The sequence below is a fragment of the Ovis aries genome, chromosome 5 (assembly GCF_016772045.2).
Source record: "Ovis aries strain OAR_USU_Benz2616 breed Rambouillet chromosome 5, ARS-UI_Ramb_v3.0, whole genome shotgun sequence".
Taxonomy (NCBI): domain Eukaryota; kingdom Metazoa; phylum Chordata; class Mammalia; order Artiodactyla; family Bovidae; genus Ovis; species Ovis aries.
In genome coordinates, this window is record NC_056058.1 from 45,418,109 (window position 1) to 45,434,928 (window position 16,820).

General features: G+C 38.2%; 1 protein-coding gene across 2 annotated transcripts in view; it reads right to left on the bottom strand.

Annotated features, from left to right (window-relative positions):
* Positions 1-10,763, bottom strand: part of TRPC7 (transient receptor potential cation channel subfamily C member 7) — a 149,991-nt gene extending 139,228 nt beyond the window's left edge. For both annotated transcript variants that reach the window (XM_042250549.2, XM_042250548.2), the window contains exons 1-2: positions 10,438-10,763; positions 1,541-2,318 (exon numbers count right to left, since the gene is read on the bottom strand). In XM_042250549.2, the coding sequence (XP_042106483.1) occupies positions 1,541-2,318; positions 10,438-10,439 (780 nt within the window). In that variant the 5' untranslated portion in view covers positions 10,440-10,763. The remainder of the gene's footprint in view (positions 1-1,540; positions 2,319-10,437) is intronic.
* Between the last annotated feature and the right edge of the window lie 6,057 nt (positions 10,764-16,820).

Consider the following 16,820-nt stretch of genomic DNA (forward strand, 5'->3'; position numbering starts at 1 on the left):
GACACACAGAGCCCTCTGAGATATGCCCACTCATCTCTTCAGCCTTCCTCCTGTGTGCCCCTAGAGGAAGTCTTTATTGTAGTCACATGGAGCTTCTCATCAGTCCCCTGCCTGCTATGGGCCATTCTGGCCCTTACCTCCACTTTCCTCCTCTGAATGCCTGTATCTCTCTTACCACTGATTCAGTTCTTCCTGCTCATTAAAGCCCAGCTCAGTTCTGTTTCTTCTGAGATCTCTCTGGACAACATGGTCCATGGGGCCTCCTTTGCTGTCCGTTGGTGCCCATTCTTGGCCACTAATTGTGTCCCAGGCAGGGGCAACTCTTGCACTGACATCCTGTTTGGACAATGAACTTTTTTCCTGCCAGTGACATCTTGTGCCAGCTTCATTGTCCGCCCCACATATGACACTTTTTTGCTTGCTCCATGGCATCATAGGCTCTGATTGAATGATAGGATGAGAAATTATGAGCCCAGCTGTAGTTTCTTCTCTTTCAGTCACACCTCTGCATTGGAAGGTATCTTTCGGATAGAAACAAGTGAAACTCTGAGAAACAACGTATGAACAAGGGCTTTGACTCACAACCTCCTGGAATGGCCAAGAACTGGCTCTGGGGTCTGAGTACGTAGATTAGAACAATGGTTTTACCATTTATCTGCTTTATGATATGTCTCTACCTCTGTGCTCTCATATAAAATGGGCACAATAATGGTACCCATACCAATGGTCGTTGAGGGGGTTAAACATCATATAGGTAAGGAAGTTAGTGCTTGGCACATAGTACGTGTCCACTAAATATTCACACTTAATTTATTAGTAAACTGTTAAAAGAATTAGGTCCCAGTTTTCTCTTTTAGGAGGAGTATCCATTGACAGTAAAAGTGCAGGACCACTATTGAATAATGAACTTTGGAGATGGGTCTCCATCCCTTGGGCTGACCTGAGAGTTCTAAGTGTTCTCAGGGGGCTTGCCAAGGGCTCACCTACTGAGATGACAAGTCCAACTCTACAGAGAGAGTTTCATTTTCATTTTGGTGTACTGCCTCCTCGGCCCTTTAACATAACTGTAAGCCTTTTTCAGTTCAGCAAGCTATTGCTATTGACTCTAGGATCAACACAGTCCAGGATGGGTGAGAGAGATGAACAAGACAAACGAGAACGAACACACGTAAGCTTGGTGAGACAATTAAGGAGTCCAAGACCTGGACTAGGAAACAGCGAGAAGTATTGTAGACATTCCCCTTCTGAGCTGCCTGGGACAGAGCTGGGCATTTACACCAGAACCGCAGTGTGACCCTCCCTGTGCCCTGCCTGTCTCTGAACTGTATGCCTTTGCGTTTGTCAGTATGTCACCTAATGGGGCTGCTTTTCCATCAGGCCTGTATCTGCCACAGGCTGAGGAACTTCCCTTCCTCCCCAGGAGCCTGAACGGGAGAGACCCTGAGTTAGTAAGATCGGAAGACAGCCCACGTGGCTCCTGGACACACCCAGAAGAGCCCACCGGGCCATCTGCCGGCAGGGTGGGAAGTGGGAGAGTTACCTTGAATTCAGTCTCAATGTTGGCTAGTCTGGCTAGCTCGTTGCTGAGCTCCAGAGCCGTGAGGACTGGGTCTTCGCTGGACAGGGACAAGTACGCAGCGCTTGCCAGTCCCTTGTAGGCGTTCATGCGAGAGCGCGAGTGGCTGAAGGAGTCCTTCCGCTGCTTCTCGGTGCACTCGTTGCACTTGCAGAAGTAGTCGTGGGGCCGCTCGATGCGGGCGCCCTTGAGCAGGAGGATGTGCACGATCTCGTACTCCTGGCAGTGGGCAGCCAGGATGATGGGTGTGATGTCGTGCGAAAAGCGCGTGCCGTCCTCGTCGTAAGCGTAGAAGTCGTCGTCGCGCAGCTCCTGCTCCAGCGGGCTGAGCGCCAGGCGCTGGCCCTGCGCGAAGGCCGGGTGGCTGAGGATGGCCTCCACGATGCGCACGTAGCCCTTGCTGATGGCCAGCAGCAGCGCGTCCCCCACCCGCGCCAGGTTCTCCTTCTTGAGCAGCAGCTCCGTGACCTCCAGGTGCTCGTTGCCCACGGCCAGCTGCAGCGCGTTCTGCCCCATGTAGTCCACGCAGTTGAAGTTGAGGGTCTTGGACTCCTCCAGCATTTTCCTGACCACCGGGATGTTGCCATACTCGGCCGAGTCCAGGAAGCGCTCCTCCTCCGGCGTCAGGCTCGTGCCCTTCTCGTTAAACATGTAGGCAGGACCCCGGATGGCCTGGCGGCGGCCCTTTTCCCTCAGTGTCGTGTGCCGGCGCTGCATGTTTTTGAAGGTGCTGCTCCCCAGCCTGTGGGGTGACAAGGCAGAGACGCTAGTTACTCTCTTAGGGTCCTACGGCCCCCAGGGAGCAGAGCAAACAGACACCCTTGAGATGAAAAAGAAAGTCATAATTGGGATATTTTGAGAAGTTATGAAATCTGATTAGAAAGTATTGTCCTAGCACTGAGATTAAGACAAACTGACAACCTGAACTGTTCTTATACTAATGGAAGAGTATTGGTTTAGTTACCCAGGAGTGTATCCTCCTTCAGTGGAGAAGTGTCTAAAGAGCTGAAATGTGGGTTCAGGGCAAACTAAGGGTGGAGGTGGAGAGGGTGGGGTCATGATGTGGCTGAAACAGGCTAACAAATGTTTTATTTCCATTTGTGCAAAGTTGAGAATGTCGCTTAACTTCTCTGTGCTTTCCTGCAGTGCTTTTCTGCGCTTCTACCAATATAACATGGAGAACTTTTTGTGTGCCAGAAAGTCGACAGGAGGATTAAGTGAGGTAGCATGCTTGTAGAAAGTACTCAGTCCATGTTGGTCCCCTTCCACCTATTGGTGTGCCCACTTCTTCAGGGCTTCTGCTATAGAAATGGCCACCATGGATACTAAGGCCTTTGCTTCAGGCGTGTTACCCCAGTTGAGCTCCTGCACTATGACAAAACTGCAGCAACACACAGGCATGGCCACACTGCTGTTTCAGTCCTCTACTATATTGGGATGTGCTTTCTTCTCATCCCCATGAAGCCTGAGCACCTATGAAAGGTCATGGTGTTGCATGGAGCGGGCCTAGACTCATTGCTGCTTACTGATGGCCACTGATGTAGCCTGCCTGAGGAAATTCAGCTGCAGTTTCTGGATTTTCATATGGATGGAGAAGCAGCTTAGTTTATACGCTGGGTTTATTTCTAACGTGTTTTTCTTTCCCATTGTGGCATAGTGTGGACGTTAATACAACACTATTAGTAATAGTCAACATTTATTAAGCTCTTCTGATATGCTAGGAACTGTACTAAGCGGTTTATATACTTCACATATACTGCCTGTGGAATTTTTGTGTAAACCCTATGATGTAGATACTATTATTATCCTTATCTTGGATGACAATCTTGAGACAAGTGAGGCTGAGAGATAGGCTTTCAAGTTAGAAGATCAAGAATAGGCATCCTAGCTCCACCTTTTGCCAGCCTTGTGATTCTGGACAAGTTACCTACTCTTTAGTTTGTCAGGGTTTTAAAATGGCAGACTGGAGAAAATAATAGCTGGATATTTCATCTCTAGTTCACCTTGGCTGCTTGAGCAGGTCCCCAGTTCAAGATGCTTCAACTGTAAAACAGAGAGTCTAGACCAGGTATTCCCTAACTCTCTACAAACTTGAACCTCTCAAACTATTTATTCTCCAGTTGGCCCTACCCATATTTTTTCATCTTCTCCCACTGATATTATTCAAATAATATTAGCATGGTGTGCATTTCAATAAGAAGGTTTCTGTTCTAGAGAGTACGTACTTGGGGATTGGTTTTGAACTATTTCCCATGTTCCCAATTGTCTTTTTGTTATTGGTCATGTCTCGATGCATTAAGAGTACTCAGTATTTCATTTAAGTCATCTATAAAAGATAAAAATAATCACAGAGGATGGTTTTTAAGTTATACTTAGTGTTTTGAGATTTAAGAAAAATGTAGTGCCATTCAGTCTTGTGATTTTTAAAAATTTGGGCTCTATTTAGTTTTCTGCTAATTTAACCTTTTGACATGCTCTAGTTTTAGCTCTTTTGGGGGCCCCAAATCTGGTGGTAAGCGAGACTTGAGGTCAGACTGTACTCTGATCACGCTTAGGCCTGAGTTACACTTCTTGGGAGAAGCTGCTAAACTATTCAGATAACTTCTTTATCTGCAAAAAAGTGAAAGGAATAATGATGGGCAGCTCCCTCAAAAGGCAACTGTGGATGATAAATCCTGATGGAGTGCTCCTTGCTTCTTTAGGAAGAACTTTCTGAACTGCCATCCACTCTTCTAAAGTGCACATTGATAAAAGATTTCTGGGGAAAAGGTTCTCAAAATTCAACTTTATGAGCTCCTTCTTAGCTCATTTCTCTCAACAGTGCCATCATCCCAGGGAGAAAGGGTGCTTGTTAATAACAATGCTAACCATATATTGGGAGTCCAAAAGAGATCTTCAGATGAGAGAGAAGGACTCACAAATTGGGCACAGACATTTATTATTATAAGTTTTCAGAAGGAAAGGCAATAACTGAGTTGAAAGCTAAGCAGTCACCTCAGTTATGTCCCCAAAGGGCCTTATTTCAGATGATGTGAATTCAGTCTCAAGGTCTGTTATCTGGGGACACACACTCAGGTGGGAGTTAAGCCCACAGAAGACTAAACCTCTTTCTTGTGGAGTTTCTCAGCCTGTCCTCTGATGAGGCTTCTCCCCTCTCAGGAGCACCTCTCTGGACGTGCCATCACAACCTTAGAATGCACCCAAGAGCACCTGAGTAGTGTGTCAGAGATGTAACAGTAACTGTCTTGGAACCAGAGCTAGAGCTTGTTTCTACATCACTTTTATAGCTCAGGTGGGAGAATAGGTCAGGCACCAAGGTCATGAGTACCAAGAATACACAACTGTTACACAGCAACAAGCCACAGAGAGAGTAATTCAAAGGAAATATAATGATACTGAACCAGGTCAGAGCAGAGAAACATCTCACAAGGAACACAGAAGTACACAATCTAAATTCAGAGTCCATGTGGATGCCTACAAACCTAAAGAATGTTAAAGCATCATTTGTTAATCCCCCTCATTAAACAAACAAACATAAAAAGCAAGGTATTAACATTTTCATTTTTAGTTGGAGAACCTGAGGTAGATGAAGCAAAAAGACTAAACCTTGGGCAAATAATTTCTGCACAAGAGTAGTACATTATTTAAACCCTGATGTTTCTATAGTAATCATGTTTTATCAAAGAAAAAAATAAGTGTGGCTAGAATTTATCAGAAGTTAAAATGTCCTCTTCATTTGACATGCATTTTTCTGAATGACCTTGAAAGCAGACACTCAGTTGTAGTAAGAAATAAACAAGCCTGTCTTTCCCATCCTTAAATCCCTCAGCTTTGAGATACATTTGGATGCTCAAAGAATTGTCAGTTCTGTTCCTCTTCTTACAGAATCTGACATTGATGAAATGTTATGGCCCTTCAGATAATGTTTACAGACAGGCATATAGTGGGACAGGCTACTCCATGAAATTGCTCTCAACATAAGGTTTTCATAGCAGAGCCTGGAGCTCTGTGAATTGATTCTCATATTGATGGAGGCCTTTTAACCTCATTGGGAGTCCTTATTAGCTCCAACTTATAGTCTAATGATGCTTTTAAAACATTTGTTTTATTTTTTACAGCTTTATTAAGGTATAATTGATAAAATTGTAAGGTGTTTAAAGTATACATTGAGGTGATTTGGTATATATGTTTTGGTTAGAACATTTACATTCTATGCTCAGCAAATTTTGATTATATAATACCGTGTCATCAACTATAGTTACCATGTTTTTTATATTAGATATTCAGACCTTTTTCATCTTGTAACTGAAACTTTGTAACCTTTTTGGGTGTGTGTGTGCCTGCGTGTTCAGTCATGTCCTGCTATTTGTGACCCTTTGGATTGTAGCCCACAAGCATCCTCTGTCCATGGGATTTTTCAGGCAAGAATACTGGAGTAGGTTGCTATTTTCTTCTCCAGAGGATCTTCCTGACCTAGGGACTGAACCTGTATCTCCTGTGGCTCCTGTATAGGTGGATTCTTTACCCACTGAGCCATCAGGGAAGCCCTTTTTGCCCACCCCCGATTTAAGCATTTATATACCTATGAAAATAGTTAGCTATTGGATCCTTGCCATTTAATATTGACCTTATAGATAATCAGGCTTTAGCCATATTTTTCACATGGGTTGGAAAGAATCCACAAAAGATGATATGTCAGAGAGATAAAGTCATTTGATCCATAATAGCTGGTGGCCAAAGCTCACACTCATGAATCAGATGTGTTGCTCTGCTGGACTTAGAATCTTGTCAACTGAGCAAAATGATTCTCTTTAAAATGCAGTTAGCATTTGATTGCCCTTTCTTTAATATTTTTCTTAAAAATGAACTTTGAATGCAAATGCCTTTTTATTTGCATATATTATTGAGATAACAAGTGATCAAATTCATCAAACACCTCAATTAAGATACTGTGTATCTTTTTCATTTTCCATAAATGCATACATTGACATTTGATGTCATTGAGAAGGAGGATTTCAGTGGAAACAAAACCATGTTTGAAAGGAGGACTGATTATTAAACTCCCTCTTGATCCCTTGGTTGCTATTTTTATCAAGCTGCTCTTACAAATGCCTCAGCCAATCTGAAGGAAGCCAGACGTCAGTGATCCTTAAAAAGTATGAATTCCACACCCCAAGTCCCTCTGCAAAAGAGCATGACCACAAAGCCTTTTGAAGACAAGGACTGTGGTTAATCACTAATGAAGCAAAGGCCATACTTAATCAAAATGTCTTTTTAGAGATTTTTGTAAAATTGCTACATGTATTATAGGTCTTTATAGAAATTATCCAAGCCTGAAAACAATTCAGTCTGTAACATTCCACAACTAAACGTAGCACCAGACAATATCCTGGAGTTAGGTCATTCATCCAGGAAAACCTGGCTCTGGTCTGTGCATCCTCTCAAGGGTACATGTTGTGAGTTTTAGTTCAAAGCAACAGTGATGAAATAGCCAAGTGATTTCAAGTTTTCTCCTAAACCTCAGTTCTCTTACCAATAGAAAAGAAGTATTAAAATCTACCTTCTTTGGGCCTCAAGATGAAAGCCATGATGTAATGAAAAATGTGATTCAGATGCCCTGGATACTATAAAGCCTTATACAAATGTCCATCAAAATAATGATGAGCATTTTATATATCAGTACGCTTAAGTAAATGATTATATATTGGCTTACATTTTACTCTGCACTGATATGTAAAGTTTAACTATTTTTCTAAATGACTATAAAAGAGCTTGGCTTAATATATATTATACATTTGCTGTGTGCCAGACACTGTGCTAACTGCTTTACATGAACTGTTTTAAATTTGCACCAATCATATGATAAGGTTGGCTATTTTCCTTAATGACTAATTGTAATGATTAACACCTATTACACACTAACCACATTGCAGGCACCATGCTGAGAACTTTACATGCATTATTACTTTAAACCCTCATAAACTATATGATATACTTGCTATTGTCATTCCCATTTAACAGATGATAAAGTGAAGCTCAGGTAAAATAACCACTTTTGCCTACACAACTTGTGAGGTGAGGCTACATAACTTGTGAGTGTAGGCTATTGTTAAGAGTCTAATCTATCTGATTTCACAGCATGTGCTTTTAGCTGGTATGTCACTGCCATCCGTCTTACTGCTGCTTTTTTTTTTCTTCCTGTTTCCTTAGACTGTAGAATTTCCCACTAGAGTGCAGGATCCATGACAGCAGGGGAATTACTTGTTTTTATGGTATATGTACCTGACACTCAGTACCCCTCATGCTTAGTATAAGATGCATGGTCAAATACCTTAATTCTTAAATACTTGAATTTGGGTTGGTTATTAAGGAAGGCCAATAAAACAGAGGTGTTAAGGTTTACTAGTATCCTCTTATAAATACAGGAGCTACATAATCCTTTAACTACTATTTCCCATTTGCAACTGACAACTTTTAAAATAAAGCATGAGTTCCAAAGGAAAACTAGTTTCCAGTTAGCTCCACTATAAAATAATGACCAGAAGTTGAAAGGTGAGACTGCTAATATCAGAGGGTGTATTAAGTCTTGTGGGTAACTGAGGCATTCCCACATCTTTAAAATACTCCTAAAACATTTAATTTATTTCCAAAGGCAAGCAATTTATTTCTAAGTATCATCTTCTTTATTTTATTAAAGTTGAAGTGAGGTAGTATATATAAATTACAGTGCTTAGTAACAATTGCATAATATTAACTATTTTAGTTTAATACAGTTATAATAATTGTGGATCCAAAGCATGCAAATTCCTACCTAAGCTAGTGAAAATAATCTGTGCAACACATATATTTTGAATAAAAAAGATATTCACTATTTACTCCATGAATATATATTCATTAATGAATAAATAGTGAATTTTTTTTTATTCACAGAAGAATGAATTCATATACCTTGCCAATCAGATCCTATGGGAAAAAAGCAAAGTATCCTTATGCTACTCAGTAGTATACAAAGTACAAAGTGAAAGTCGCTCAGTCGTGTCCAGCTCTTTGCGACCTCATGGACTATACGGTCCATAGAGTTCTCCAGGCCAGAATACTGGAGTAGGTAACCTTTCCTCCTCCAGGGGATCTTCTCAACCCAGGGATCGAACCCAGGTCTCCCGCATTGCAGGCAGATTCTTTACCAGCCGAATTATCATTACAATACATTATATTGAGATATACTTTCTAAACACTTAAGCTAATGTGGGATTTTTTTTTCTCCCATTGCATCTTGGGGTGAAAACATTATCCAGTGTTCTTGAATGTTAATAAATGATTTTATCAGCAATTTTCACCAAATACCATCATTTAGAAAAGCAGTTATTCTCAATATTTTCAAACTACCTTATATATTAGCCATGCTAACTAGTGCTTTGTGTATGCTTCTTTGATTTTTCTTTTTATTTCCTTATTGGTCTATTAAGAATTAGGGAGATGTGAAACAGATATCTCATTGTGTATAGCACCAATAAGTTCTAATAGTTAACGTACTTTTTTTCTTCCAAAGATTTGTCTTGGAATAAAATAGATATGTGTATAACCTTTTGATTGTTTATTGACCTCTGTGATGAAAGAGTCTAAAATAAACATCTGGTACCACAAAAGTAAGAAGAAGCCCTTAAATCATGAAATGCAATGCTGAGAAAAGTAACATGCTGAATATTCATCTTGGGGTGGGCAGTGCTGATTGCTTTTCCCAAGCAAGAAATCCTCTCATCCAGGACACCGCATGCATGTGCTATTAGTCTCAATGAGGCTTCACATAGTTTTGAATTTTTTTCTGGGTTAATTACTGCCTAAAGGAGTTAGCTAGTTTATATGCCCCTAAGCTTAGGAGCAATAGTATTTAGAAATAAATTTTTTTAAACTTCTAATCATGACATAGAACCTTGGTAAACTGTTAAATAATTGAATCAATGTCATTGTTTAAAAGATCATAGAGAGTTTGAATCATGTCCATAGTGAATATTCTGGATTTAATGTGAATTCATTCATAAATCTGATGTGTGCTTCAGAGATAGGACCCACCAGCAGGTGGCATTCTGAAGCAAAAATTCACTGAGTGCCACCAGCCAGGGTCAATCATTATTGCCTCTTTCAAATCTACCCTAAATCCATTAAGCCTTTAAATCACAACTGATGGCAGTAGCATCCTGGTTATGTCTACTCAATCATACTTAAGTGAATTTATTATGCGACTTCAGACTTAAAGAGGGAGATGCTGTGTTCCAGAGTTTCAAAGCTTGTGTCAAAGCTCTGCCAGATTACATCTCTTTTATTAAAAGCATATTCGTTATATTTAAATGGATGTCTAAGCACACATTTTCAACAAAAAAAGGAAAGAAAAATACTAATCTCCTTCTTCCCACCTGTAGTTCTTTAATAGTGGCAGCTTATTAGAATGTATCTTCTTTCTCCTCTTACCCCTGTATTTATATTATGATAACTACAACCACCAAAAAATATCAAATTAAAAAACTGTCAGTAGTGAAGTAGGAGACAATGAGACAATACACATACTCTCTTCTGGGAATAAAACTGCACTCTAGCATAAAAGGACCGGGATATCAGGATGAGTTGCCTATTTCTAAAAGGCTTTGTAAACTTAGACTTTCAATGAAAAGTAAAAGAAAAAAAAAACAACAGCAGCTCTACTAACCTAGCAAATAATAAAGACTGTAAATCCAGATTTACATCTAAAACCACAAGCAATGCACAAGAGGGAGAAGGCTAATAAATAAAAGTTTAATTCCATATTTCAGCGAGAAAACAGCCTCTACTGGGAAAATCATTATGAAAGAATCGTCATAGCTGCTTACATTGAGGGTGAAATACGCAGGCTTGTCCCTTCTCTAGATGACCGGAATCCGGTGTTGAGTCGCGGGAATCTGGCTCCCCATGGGTGGTAGCCGAATAGATGCCACTCTCCGTGGTGCTGAAGTATGAAGCTGGTCGAGTGAGTGAAGTTGTGAGGATATGAAAGCGCACTCCACTGTCCTTTGTGTTGCAATAGTGAAAACTCGCCTTCCGTGGTGGCAGCCCCGCTTTACTGTTCTTTTCCTAGTCTGGGGGAAATTTCCCACGGAACATGACGGAGAAGGATCTGTGTGTGAGACAGGCATGCGGTGTGGTGATGGGTTGTTACAGTCCCCACCCCCTCTCCCAGTAGCTTTGAAAGGGAGATAGCAACTCTGCCTTCCTATCACAGCTCCTTAGGATTTCTGCGTGCCCCCACTCAAGCTCCAGAGCGGTGCATAAAACACACACACACACACACACACACACACACACACCCCTCTCAATTATATAAGGTAGCAGATTCTGGCTCCTAAAGTAGAATACTCATCTGTTAAATGAAAAATGAGGGATGAACTGGTTTTCTACCTGTTGTGTCTATATGTGTTTACAGAGGGAAGGAGTTGAAAAGAAAACTAATACTAGAGGAACCTTAAGAATAACAGAATTAGTTTACTTTAATAAGCTTTAAGGTCACACTCCACTTTGTCTTCTGTGAGCAATGCATTTTCTAACTTTAACCTTTTGTTTCATGACCTTTTAGCATTGTCTAGCCTCAGAAAGAGGTCAGTGACGTAGATCAAGTCTGATGCTAGTAAAAATGCTTAAAAAGGGTTAGCTTTCATTTGTAGCTTTCCAATTTTTGAAGGGAAATTCCTAATGTAAAACCCATTTCCCCACAGTCCCCACTATCACCAGTTGCTGTGTTAACAAATCATCTATGATTCTTAAACACTAAGGTATTTTGATGGCCTCATTGGAGAGAAACCCCCTTAATTGAAATATTACCTGTGTAAGAGAAATACCAGGATTAGTCCCAGGATCTACCTGGGTCACTGAACAATAAATCAGAGTACTTATTCTTTGAAACCAACTCATGGTTGACAACTAACAGTCTAAATACTTAGGATTAAAGAGTTGGCTTTAATATATTTTACACAATGTCATTCTAGGTTTATATGCAAATCGGTTACATTGGTTCATTAATGTGCTACTAGCGTTTTCTCTGCATATAACATGGTATGTGGGAAAAAACCCTGGAATTTTGATTCACTTATTAACTGTGTGACCTTCAGCATAATACTTAACCTCATTGAATCTCAGTCTTCTCATATGTAAATGGTGGGCGAAAGTGGGTAACAATTGCTTTTTTCCAAATGTGTGCATTTAAGAGATGTTTGAATGTTCTTCCTCCCTCCTTGTTCCAGAGAAGTTAAAGTAATGATCTAGTTAAAACTCTAAAAAGCTTGACAAGAAACTAATTTGATTCCTACAAGCCTCTTCACAAACTCTTCCTTGTTACTGATTGTGATTGTGGTTTATTGAATGAAATGCTATTTTAAAAAGAAATTTCCTCAACATTAAGACTTTCTATTTAAAAATTTTATGGTCTTGAAGGACAAGGGAATTTTATCTTTAATTAAAATCAGCAACAAATACATTTAATTCATTTTGAATAAAGTGTTAATGAATTAAGAGCTATTTAGTATTACACTGAAGTATAGGAAAAAAATATGTGAAGCCAACAAAAGTATCTTACACAACCCCAGAGTTAGATTAGCTGTGACGTTGATCATATCTCTTTGATTGGGCGCCTCATCATCATGATTAGTGAAGCAATACAGAGTAAAATATTCTCAATTTTAGAATTTTTTTTGAAGACTACTAGTTTGTGGCTTTTAGTTGATAATGATAGAGATGAATTCTTATGATATTCTGTTTTTAATAAATAACCAAGAGAAATTCTGACATGAACCATGTTGTTTCCATTCATGATGAGCTCATAAAAGAACAAACCATGTTTTAAGAAATGTGCCAGTAACAGTGCAACAGCCATGTATATGGAGGAAATGAGCTAGTTATTTTATAGATAAATAAATTGAAGATAGGTCAGAATCGGCTCTTCAAAAGTGATAGGATAAGATGATGTTTTATGAAGAATCCAGCCTTCAGTATCCACATTATTAGGGAGTTTTTATCACTTCTGGAGGATATTATACACAACATTTGGTTCAATGGTTAAATACTTGTAATATGAACAAAAGTTATATACATATCAAAGTATTCCAGCATGTAAAATGCAGAAATAATTAGATTCTTACTATCCACAGCAAAAGTTCAGAAGATGATAGATTTCTGAACAAGATCTTGAACGTTGATTTTTCTTAGGCTCATAGTAGACTACATAGCACTTCTTGTCAAACTTGTGTTTCAATCCCAGCTATTCTATTTTCCAGTGTGTCACTTAGTTTTATCACCTATAAAATGAAGTAATAACAGCCCCTCACTGAGTTACAATGAAAATAAAATGAGAGATCTCACATAAAGAGCTTATCGCATTGCCTGGCAGAGAGTCAGAGCTCAGCATATGTCAGCTTTCATTCTCTTAAAAAAATTTTTTTTGTAGTTACAATTAACATATAATATTATAGTAGTTTCAGCTGTACAACACAGTGATTCAGTATTTTTATATAAAAGGTCACCACAGAAAGTCCAGTTACCATTCATCACCATACAAACCTGATATATTTTTCTAGACTATTTTCCCTGTGCTATACATTATATCCCTGTGGCTTACTTTATAGCTAGAAGTTTGTATCTCTCCATCCTCTTCACCCATTTCACCCATTCCTCTATCCCCATCCTCTCTGACAATCAGCAGTTTGTATCTATGAGTCTGTTTCTGTTCTGTTTGTTTGTTTTGTTTTGAATTCCACATAAGGGAAGTCATATGGTATTGGTCTTTCTTTGTGACTTATTTCACCTAATAACTTGTTGGTCTCCTCATGTTGTTGCAAATGGCAAGGTTTCATTCTTTTTTTATGGCTGAGTAAGTATTCAACATATATATATAGAGAGAGACATATACACACACACATATCATCTTCATTTATTGATGGCAGAATACTTTCATATTCTTGACTATTGTAAATAGTGCTACAGTGAACATAGGGGTACATATATATTTTGAAAGTAGTGTGTTTTTTTTCTTTGGATAAATTCTCAGAAATGGACTTGCTGAACCATATGGTAGTTCATTTTTAGTTTTTTGAGTTTTATTAAACTCTCTACTGCTTTCCGTAATGGCTGCACTAGTTTACATTGTGACCAACAGTGCATGACATCCTCACTAACACGTGGTGTTTCTCGCCTTCTCATATTCCAGCAGGTATGAGGTGATTTTTATTTGCATTTCCCTGGTGACTAGTGATGTTGAGCATCTTTTCCATTTAGTAGGTTGCCTTTTCATTTTGTTGGTGGTTTCTTTCACTCTGTAAAAGTTTTTTGGTTTGATGTACTTCTATCTGTTTATTTTTAGCTTTGCTGCCCTTGTCTGAGGAGACATATCCAAAAAATATTACTAAGATTGATGCCAAAGAGGTTATTGCCTGTGTTTTATTCTAGCAGTTTTATGATTTCAGGTCTTGTTTTTAAGTTATTAATCTATTTTGAGTTCACTTTTGTATATGGTGTAAGAAAGTGGTAGTTTCATTAATTTGGAAATTACTGCTCAGTTTTCCAACACCATTTATTGAAAAGACTGTCTTTTCCCCATTGTATGTTATTGCCTCTGTTGTAGACTAATTGACTATATGAGCATGGGTTTATTTCTGGACTCTATTCTATTCCATTGGTCTTTGTATCTGTTTTTGTGCTGTGTTTTACCCTTTTGGTTACTGTGATTTTGTAGTATAATTTCGAGTCTAGGAGTGTAATACTTCTTTCTCAAGATTGCTGCAGCTATTTGAAATCTTTTGTGGTTCCATACACATTTTGGGATTATTTGTTCTAGTTCTGTGAAAAACACCGTTGCTATTTTGATAGAGATTGCATTGTTATCTGTAGCTTGCTTTGGGTAGTATGGGCATTTTAATGATACTGATTCTTCCAATGCATGAATATGATATATTTTTCAATTTATTTGTGTTAGTTTCAATTTCCTTCCTCAGTGTCTTATAGTTTTCAGAGTAAAGGTCTTTCTCCTCCTTGGTTAACTTTATTCCTAGGAACTTTATTCTTTTTGATATAGTTGTAAATGGGATTGTTTTCTTCGTTTCTCTTTATGATAGTTCATTATTAGTTTATAGAAACGCAACAAATTTCTATGTATTTAGTATCCTGCAACTTTACTGAATTTATTTATTAGTTCTTATAGTATTTTCATAGAGTCTTTGGAGGTTTCTATATATAGTATTGTGTTATCTGCAAATGACAGTTTTACTTCTTCCTTTCCAATTTGGATGACTTTTATCTCTTTCGTTTTGCCTAACTGCTGTGGCTAGGACTTCCAAAACTTTGTTAAATAGAAGTGGTAAAAGTGGGCATCCTTATTTTGTTTCTGAACTTAGGGGAAAAATTTTCAGCTTTTCACCATTGAATATGATGTTAGTTGTGAGTTTGCCATATATTGCCTTTATTATGCTGAGGCATTTCTCTCTACACCCACTTTGTTGGGTTTTTATCATACACAAATATTGGATTTTGTCAAGTGCTTTTTCTGCATTTGTTGAGATGAGCATATGATTTTTATCCTTTGTTAATGTGGTATGTTATGTTGATTGGTTTATGGATGTTAAACCATCCTTAAAGCCCTAGAATGAATTCCACTTAGTTATAGTTTATAATTATTTTTATATAGTTTTGAATTTGGTATGCTAATATTTTTGACAGTTGTTGCATTTATGTTCACCAGGTATATAGGCCTATAATTTTCTTTTTTCTTTTGATGTCTTCATCTGGTTTTGTTATTGGGGTAATGTTGATCTCTTGAAATGAATTTAGAGGTCTTCCTCCTTCTCCATTTTTTTGGGGGGAATAACTTGAGAAGGAGAGGTATTAACTCTGGTATAAATGATTGGTATATTCACCTGTAGAGCTGTCTGGAGGGATTTGTGTGTGTGTGTGTGTGTGTGTGTGTGTGTGTGTGTGTGTGTGTGTGTGTTTTAATTACTGATTCAATTTTGTTGCGAGTAATTCATCTATTCAGAATTTCCATTTCTTCATGGAAAATTATGTATTTCTAGAAATTTATATGTTTCATCTAGGTTGTATAATTTGTTGGCATTGGCATATAATTATTCATGATGTTCTCATGTGGTATTTTTTTTTGTATTTTTGTGGTGTCAGTTGTAATTTCTCCTCTTTCATTTCTGACATAATTTATTTAGTCTCTCTCTTATTTTAAAAAAGAATTAATTAATTAAATAATTTTGCTGAACTGGGTCTTAATTGCACCTGTGGGATCTAGTTCCCTGACCAGGGCTTGAACCCAGGCTACCTGAGTCCCTAGTCTGTCTCTTAATTCTTAGTAAGTCTGGCTAATGATTTGTCAGTTTTGTTTATCTTTTCAAAGAATCAACTCTCACTTTCATTGATCTTTTCGGTTGTTTTTTAGTCTCGATGGCATTTATTTCTGCTTTGATCTTTATTATTTCTTTCCTTGTACTAACTTTCATTTTTGCTTGTTCTTTTCTAATTAAAAAAAAAACAAACCATACAGTTATATTGTTTATGTGAGTGTTTTCTTATTTCTCAAGGTAAACTTTTACCACTGTGAACTTCCCTCATAGAACTGCTTTTCCTGCATACTATAGATTTTGGAAAGTTGTATTTTCATTTGTCTCGAAGTATTTTTTTTTATTTCCTCTTTGATTTCTTCATTGATCCATTGATTGTTCAATAACATGTTGTTCAGTCTCCACATTTGTGTTTTTTCTAGTTTTCTTCTTGTAGTTGATTTCTAGTTTCATGATGCTGTAGCCTAAAAATATGCTTGATGTAATCTCAGTCTTCCTAAGTTTATTGAGAATCATTTTGTGGCTTATCATGTGATAGTTCATGATGAAACTTCCATGTGCACTTGAAAAAAATGTGTATCCTGCTGCTTTAGAATGAATGTTCTACATATATCTATTAAGTTCATCTGATCTAATGTATCATCTAAAGCCAGTGTGTCCTTGTTGATTTTCTGTCTAAATGATCTGTTCAGTGATGTAAGAGGCATATAAAGTTTCCCTACAATTATTGTATTGCTGTCTCTTTCTCCCTGTATTTCAATTAATATTTGTTTTATATATTTAGATGCTTTTCCTCTGAGCTCATAAATGTTTACAGATGTTATATCCTCTTGTTGGATTGACCTCTATATCATTATGTAATGCTCTTCTTTGTCTTTTGTTACAGTCTT